We start from the raw sequence: 8,561 nt of genomic DNA on the forward strand, positions 1-8,561 counted from the left end.
TCTGACGAAATCATTTATAATAAAATAACCTCATTTTTAAGTACTACAGCAATCATTGCAAGTATCAATTACATTTCTGCTTCTACATTTTTCAAAATATGATCTGGACTACACTATCATTAACACCACAGATGATGATGTATTTATTTAGTTAAAAATAAAAGTTTTATAAATGTTTTTAAAATGTATCTTAAACGAATGAAAGTAGGCTACATGTAAGAAAGAAGTATTACTATTGAAAATCTGTATTAGTCCTCACAAGCCGATAATGAAAACTGTAATACTGAAGCGAACGTGCAAGGCAAACTGACGCTGTAAATTACGTCTGAGGCGAAAAAAAAAAGCCAAAAAAAAAAAAATGCCCCCTAGGTTACAAAAGAAACACCAGAGTTTTTTTTTTTTTATCTGAACTCGATAAAATAAATTTGTATTGACATCCCAAATAAGAGGTCGGCGTAGTCGACTCGGTAAAGCTTATGGTTGCTAAACCCTAAAGTCTCGAGTTCGAACCCTCGGGCAGATGAGGCTAGTTAGCTGGGGACAGCCACTCTTCTAGGAGAGACAACTCTGCCTTGTAGTTTATTCTTGGTTGGACAAAGGCTATGGAAGCAAATCCAAAAAGAAAAGCAGGCTGAAATCGGAGTCAATGGCCTCAATGGCGCATAACCAGTTGACACGTAATCCTTAAATGTGATGGAAGCAAAAGTTCATGGTTGATAAATTCGAAAAAAAATCTCGAGTTCAAACCCTCTGGCAGATAAGGCTCGATACCTCCCAACACTAAAATTTAAGAACGAAGAAGAAGAAGAACATTCCAAATCAGAACGCTATTTACCCGAATTTTTAGGGGCCGTTCCTAACTGTGTGATGATGGGTTAGAGGCGGGTGTATCGACATATAAAGCCTACTATCAGCAAGTCAAGTATTGTGCAAGTACTCATACACTCGTAACGCTCTTGTCCTGTACAGGCTTGTAAGAGATTGGACGACTCCTTGGTACAACTGGAGCCACATCTGGAGCCAAACAGGAGCCACACCAGGAGCCACATCAGGAGCCACACAGGAGCCAACAAGAAAAACTTTGGGGCGCCTGGCAGAGTGGACCTAGAAGATGGCCCACTCAAGTCACGTGAGCATTAAACACAAACGGTAACTCTAAAGACAGAAAGTGTTTTGTTTGGGAGCTCATTCAATGGCGTAACTAGGGGGTGCATTGGGGTAGTCGAATACATTTGAGTGTCCTGACAGGCATGTATTGATTTAACACAGGAAAATATAAACGACGATAATCTCATGTAACCTGAGGTTCATAGAGTTTCTCATTTTATTAAAATGTTGTTGCTCTATATAAAGGTTCGAATTTATTCAGGTGTTGTTGCTCTACATAGAGGTTTTCAATTTATTCATGTCTTGTTGTTTTGCATAGAGATTCTCAATTTATTCAGGTATTGCTCTACATAGAGGCAGAGTTTCTTCCAGGCATCTCTTCGAAAAAATTTTACCGCCCCCCCCCCCCCTGAACGAAATGAAATTTATATAATTTATTTAGAAAATATATACTTTTAAAAGTGCCCCCCCCCCCCCCCCCGAAAATTTCAAGTGCCCCCCGGAGAAAAAAGTCTGGAAGAAACACTGCATAGAGGTTCTCAGTATATTCATGTGATGTTGCGCTACATACAGGTTCTCAATTTATTCAGGTGTTGTTCTACATAGAGATTCCCAATTTATTCAGGTGTTGTTGTTCTACATAAAGGTTCCCAATTTATTCAGGTGTTGTTGTTCTACATAAAGGTTCTCAATTTATTCAGGTGTTGTTCTACATAGAGATTCCCAATTTATTCAGGTGTTGTTGTTCTACATAAAGGTTCTCAATTTATTCAGGTGTTGTTCTACATAGAGGTTCTTAATTTATTCATGTGTTGTTCTACATAAAGGTTCTCAATTTATTCAGGTGTTGTTCTACATAGAGGTTCTTAATTTATTCATGTGTTGTTCTACATTAAGGTTCTCAATTTATTCATGTGTTGTTGCTACTGTTGCTTGACTCACAAACGATTAAAAAAAATTAAAAACCAACTTTTCTGTGGCGTCACAAGGCGGAGACAGGGTGTAGAGATTGCACCAGATGACACCATCCAGGGGAGGGGGGGACGACACACAAAAATACAAATGTAGCGAATTTTAAGAAGACGTTTGGTTAGTTAGTTTGATAAATTATTAAACATATTTAGCCCTACACATCATGAGGTACAAGGCGACACAATCAGAGATGGGGGTGACACTAAAGTGCCTTTTTAGTTTTTAGTAAATCTTAGATGTATTTACTGCACTTCCTACTAGTGTTTTAGAGCACCGCGCACAAAAAATATCTGCAAATACGCTGTTGTTGTTCTTTGAAGGGAATGATGCTTGGTATTAAGGATTCTGTCTGGATTTCAATAAAGTTATGCATATATATTTCAGGAATCTCATTAGAACGTTAAAGGTAACCAACTACAGCAATAAATTTTTAAATAGCTTTGCGAGTATGCAATAGATCAAAGGGAAATAATTCCTTTAATTATAAATAATAAAAAAAACAGGTTATCTTTTCTTTAAAACAAAAAAAAAAAAACCACGAAATTTCCAATTTAAAAATTGCCAAAATTTTTAAAAAAATCATTTTTAAAAGAGTAGGTTCCTATCGTCAAATTCGAGTTGATCATGTCGCGACTAGAGAAATTAATTTCATATATATATATATATATATATATATATATATATATATATATATATATATATATATATATATATATGAAATTAATACATATATGTATGTTTATACATATATATATATATATATGAATATATATATATATATATATATATATATATGAATATATATATATGAATATGTACATATATATATATATATATATATATATATATATATATACTAGCCGTCCCGGCCAGGCCCTGCTCTGTCTTCTGTGAAAAACCTTTCTGTTAAAGACCATTACCTGTGTGTTTAGTAATCATCATAAACCCGGCATTGCACACCCAAACCAAAACAACAAAACGCAAACATAACGCTAACACAATTACAAATACAAACGAAAACAAAAACCTAACAACTAACCCAACCACAACCACAAACACCAATACGAACACAAAGAAAAAAAAAACGAAAAAGCAAACGAAAACAAACCGAATCCAAATGCAAAACCAACCACAAACCCAAAGAAAAAAACACAAACGAAAAAACAAACGAAAACAAACCAAATACAAACGCAAAACCAACCACAAACACAAATACAAACACAAACGCAAAGAAAATAAAACACAAACGAAAACGAAAAAAGAAAGAACAAAAACGAACCAAATCAAAACGCAACCACTAACGCAAACCCAACCTAAACACAAAGAAAACACTAACGCGAACATAAACGCACAGTGCTCAGAGTCTAGCCCGGGGCGGAATCGCCTGTTTCAGCTTAATAAACGACTATAGTACCCCAACTTATTCATAGTCTTTTGCACTCACTTTAATGAACGTAGGCGCGAAACCGAACACGGGAGGCCCGGGACCCCAAATAGCACCCTGTCTGGGCGCCAGAGGACGCACCATGACGTCACCGCCTGATTGAACTTAGTAAACGACTATAGTACATAACTTATTCATAGTCTTTTGAACTCACGCGAACGTATATACCATAGCATACACCGGAAGGCCCGGGGCGCCAAATAGCACCCTGTCGGGGTGCCGGAGGACGCCCGGATTTGATTCACTTAAAGACTATAGTAACCTTTCTTACCCATAGTCTATCGCACTGTTAAAAACAAAATTATGCAGCATAGCGCTCACATGATAGCCCAGGGTGCCAAATCGAACCGTGCAAGGGCGCCGGCGGACGCGCCTGTTTCAATTTAGTGAACAAAAATGATAATACTCCAAGCTTATCCGTAAATGGAAAGAAATAAACATATATGATTTGTAGGACCTGGCTTATTAAATGTTATTGATTTAAAAAAAAAAATTATTGAACAGTATGTTCAGTGTATAGAATAAATAAAAGGTAGTGTTAAAAATACCTAACGACATTGCACTTAATCAATCCCCGCTAATTATGTAATTTTTTTTTTATTTCTTAACACCAAAAACAAAGTAATAAAATGTAAATTCTTTCTTTTTAAGAATTTTTTTTTATTAAAGGGAAGTAACTGTGCAGTCAATACATTTCCGACACAATTTTAGAAATTTTATAAACGTCGATACACTTTTTAAAAATTTTATGTCGCGTTCATAATTGAAAATTATTCTTCTAAGTAAATAGAATGAAAATTGTTTTTAAAGACTTTCAATGGTAATTTTTTGACTCGTACATTTAGACTGTGAGCACGATAAAAAATCTAACACTTAAATCCATAGAACTGTCAACGACAAACTTTTTTTTTTTTGCCACACGTTACAGAACTGAGCTTTATATATTAGATATATATATATATATATATATATATATATATATATAAATATATAAATATATATATATATATATATATATATATATATATATATATATATATATATATATATATATATATATATATATATATATATATTCATATATATAAATATAAATATAAATATAAATATAAATATAAATATAAATATATATATATATATATATATATATATATATATATATATATATATATATATATATATATATATATATTCATATATACATTGATTCAGAAGTCTTCAACAAAGACGTAGCGAGAGCGTGAATGAATATGAAAATGCAGATGACTTTGAAGAAGGTCGCCATCTGAAGGTCGCTGTCTCCCACAAGGGCCTGTCCGTGACCTCACTGGTCAATGAGGACAGGAGGAAGAGGGACCTCTTTGAGAGGGACTTGGCCAGAGTCATTAATGGTGTGTGAACAGTTCAAGGATAGTGTGTAAAATCGAGATTTTTACAAATCTCGACGTTTTACACCTCACTGATACTGAAAAAATATAATTTTGCAATCTTGTCCGTATGTCTGTGTGTCTCTGTGTGTGTGTAAACACGATAACTTGAGTACCGTTACAGCTAGGTTGATGAAATTTCATATATAAGTATTTTATCAAAATCGTAGATCCCTATCATATTTTGAGCGATTTCCGATAACCGGAAGTGGTACTTTTTCTACTTTGAATTTTTCAAAAGCCTATAACTTGAGTACTATTTCAGATAGATAAATGAAATTTCACATGTAAGTAAAAAATCTAATTTTATACTTTCTGTCCAATTTTGAGTAATTTCCGTTTACCGGAAGTACTAATTTACGCTACTTTCGATTACTCAAAAAACGCATGTAAATTTATAAAGTACTAATAATATTGCGCACTATTATGCACATTTTGTTTTGGCGTTCGCTTGGTGCGCAATTCTTTTTTCTACTAGATTTTATTCTAGTTTTAAAAGTTTAAGTAAACAAAAATCCCACGTAGTGTTATATTAGAATATTCGAGAAAGTTTATGGGAGATCACTTCCGGTTTATTTCCATTAGTCTTTCACAATCAACCTAACCATACCTCCTACCACCCCCTTAAGATATTTTCCGTTGTAAAACATAAGTTTCCTAGAATTAACCCTTTAGTAAACAACTAATCATTAACACCAACCTCCCATTATTCTTAAAATAGCATTTCCTTTCAAGACACTAGTGCTCTAGAATTAACCTTTACTGACACAACAACAAAACATAACACCTCCCTCCAGTGTTTCTTCCAGACTTTTTTCTCCGTGGGGGGGGGGGGCGGTAGACTTTCTTCGGGGGGGGGGGAGGGGGCGGACACTGTTAAAAGTTAAAATTTTCTATATAAATTATATAAATTTCATTTCGTTCGAAATACTAGAAACTGAAGAGATGCCTGGAAGAAACTCTGTCCTCTCCTTATATTCCTAATAATATTTTTACTTGGTAAGACTTTAGTGCTCTAGAATTAACCCTTTACTAAACAGCTAAACATTAACACCAACCCTCTATTCCTACTAATAATATCTTCCACTGTAAGACACAATTGCCAACTTAATACTATCATCTCTATTATGATATTTCCCACTGTAACCCTATAACGTCCGTCGTTTAAAATGACCACCACAGCCAACTTTAACCCCATCACCAACAAACAACAGAGGGCGACACATCTGGAGAAGTGGAACCGTTTGAAAAATTTGGGGCAGACGACGGAATCTTCTCATCAGGACGTCGCCTCGTTTCTGGAGCAGACTCGAAAATTGGCGAGAGAAGGTACCCTGTACAGTAGTGCCTCGGGTTTCGTTGCTTCGGATTTCGTTGCCTTCGGTTTTCGTCGTTTTCGGTTTTTGTGGCTTTCTTTTATCGCGAGTTTCTCTCATCGAGTATTTCGGTTTTCTTGAGTTCCAACTTTCCGAATGTTTCGGTTTTCGAGTGTCTCAGTTATCGTGTGACTCAGTTTTCGCAATTCGTTGGAAGAAGGATAATAAATGACAACTAATATTTAACTTGAAAATGAATTTGGGGCTAGACTTAAACATTTTTTATGTTTTCTAACCCTAACTTAAAACATTCAACCCTTTTAAACCCCACCCCCTCATTCACAGATCTAAAAAAAAAAAAAAAAAAAAAAAAAAGGTTTTATGGTACGCCGACATAACATAAATCTGCAACTTAAAAACATACACTCCTTCACTTAGCCTTTGTGTTAAGAGCTAAAACGTTGATCTGCCCTGTAAACAAATGACCTGCTCACGCAGAGGCGTAGCGACCCTTCCCGGCGCCCGGGGACAAACTTTCAATTTGGCGCCCCCCTCGGGAGAAAATTTTTAATTTGCAACCCCCCCCCCCCCCCCATCAAACTTTCGATTTCCACCCCATCTCAACTTTTCGATTTGCACCCTCTCCCCTCAAACTGCAAAAATGCAGCTCAAATGACATTTTAATTTGTTTTTACAACCCATTTTGGCGCCCCCCTTAAGGTCGGCGCCCGGGGACATATGCCCCCCCCCTGCCCCCTCCCATCGCTACGCCTCTGTACTCACGTGATCTGTACCTAACCAACACACCACAGATACCTACACGGCCTTCCGGACCTGCAAACTTCCGGTGCTAGTCACAACCCCTGTCTGCGTGGTGCAGCCGACCTTGCTGACGTCACCAAAAGACGACCCCAACAAGCTGGGGGTGGGGCTGGACGGGACAGCAAAAGTTTCTTTCCGCATGTCTTCAAACTCGAGCAGAGGTCACGGGCAAGCATCCCAGGTCCCGTTCAGGAGCCCGAGGTGAGAGGTCACGTTCAGGAGCCCGAGGTGAGAGGTCACGTTCAGGAGCCCAAGGTGAGAGGTCACGTTTAGGAGCTCGAGGTGAGAGGTCATGTTCAGGAGCCCGAGGTGAGAGGTCATGAGCCCAAGGTGAGAGGTCACGTTTAGGAGCCCAAGGTGAGATGTCACGTTCAGGAGCCCGAGGTGAGAGGTCATGAGCCCAATGTGAGAGGTCACGTTTAGGAGCCCAAGGTGAGATGTCACGTTCAGGAGCCCAAGGTGAGAGGTCACTTTTTTAGTCGAGTTGAAAAATCACGTGAGCCCTACCACACGTAATTCTTTCTTTACTGTGCTCTATCTCAGACGTGATCCCTATCACAAGTTATATATTTTTACTATCCTGAATTGGCTTTTACTGTCCCCTATTACTTTTTTTACTGTTCACTATTACTTTGTTTACCGTCCTCTATTACTATTTTTACTGACCTCTATTACTTTCTTTACTGTCCCCTATTACTTTTATCTTACTTTTTTTAATGTCCTCTATTACTTTCTTTACTGTCCTCTATTACTTTCCTGTTACTTTTTTAATGTCCTCTATTACTTTTTTACTGTCCTCTATTATTTTTTTATTGTCCTATATTACTTGTGTATTGTCCTTTATTAAGTTTTACTGTCATCTATTACTTTTTTACTGTACTCTATTACTTTTTTACTGTCATCTATTACTTTTTTTTTACTGTCCTCTATTACTTCATTTACTGTCCTCTATTACTTTTTTACTGTCCTTTTACTTTTTTTAATGTCCTATATTCCTTTTTTGCTGTCCTCTACTATTTTCTTTACAATCCTCTATTACTTCTTAACTATCCTCTATTACATTTTTACTGTCCTCTTTTACTTTGTCCTCTATTACTTTTTACTGTCATCTCTTACTTTTTTACTACCCTCTATTACTTTTTTTAATGTCATCTATTACTTTCTTACTGTCCTCTATTACTTTACTTACTGTCCTCTATTACTTTCTTACTGTCCTCTATTACTTTTCTTACTGTCCTCTATTACTTTCTTACTGTCCTCTATCCCAGACGTGAACCCTACCACGCCTCCCCTTGGACGTTCGACGAACGCAAGTGTTTCTTCACCACCCGGATCATCCCGCCCCACCAGAGACGCGAGACGCCCATCACCCTAGAGCGGAACGTCGTAGAGGTCGACTCCGGCAAGATGTTGTCTACAGTCTTCACGCCCATTCTCAAGAGCAAATCCCAGATGTCCAAAAGCATGATGTAG

At 36.9% G+C, this 8,561-nt stretch overlaps 1 protein-coding gene across 1 annotated transcript; it reads left to right on the top strand.

Moving 5' to 3' along the window:
• The first annotated feature begins 981 nt into the window (after positions 1-981).
• LOC131931046 (uncharacterized) lies at positions 982-8,561 on the top strand. Its single transcript, XM_059287737.1, has 5 exons — positions 982-1,149; positions 4,736-4,914; positions 6,133-6,279; positions 7,079-7,289; positions 8,357-8,561. Exons 1-5 carry the CDS (start codon positions 1,112-1,114, stop codon positions 8,559-8,561), a joined length of 780 nt encoding a protein of 259 aa, XP_059143720.1. The 5' UTR covers positions 982-1,111.

Source organism: Physella acuta, unplaced genomic scaffold (assembly GCF_028476545.2).
Source record: "Physella acuta isolate Inbredline_101_S28 unplaced genomic scaffold, ASM2847654v3 ptg001882l, whole genome shotgun sequence".
NCBI classification, from domain to species: Eukaryota; Metazoa; Mollusca; class Gastropoda; family Physidae; genus Physella; species Physella acuta.

Bases quoted from the DNA above. Each gene is read 5' to 3' on its own strand.
- LOC131931046 (XM_059287737.1), top strand. From the start codon at position 1,112: ATGGCCCACTCAAGTCACGTGAGCATTAAACACAAACG. The intron at 4,915-6,132 runs GTGTGTGAACAG...TGACCACCACAG, and splicing joins CTTGGCCAGAGTCATTAATG to CCAACTTTAACCCCATCACC. The intron at 7,290-8,356 runs GTGAGAGGTCAC...CCTCTATCCCAG, and splicing joins GTCCCGTTCAGGAGCCCGAG to ACGTGAACCCTACCACGCCT.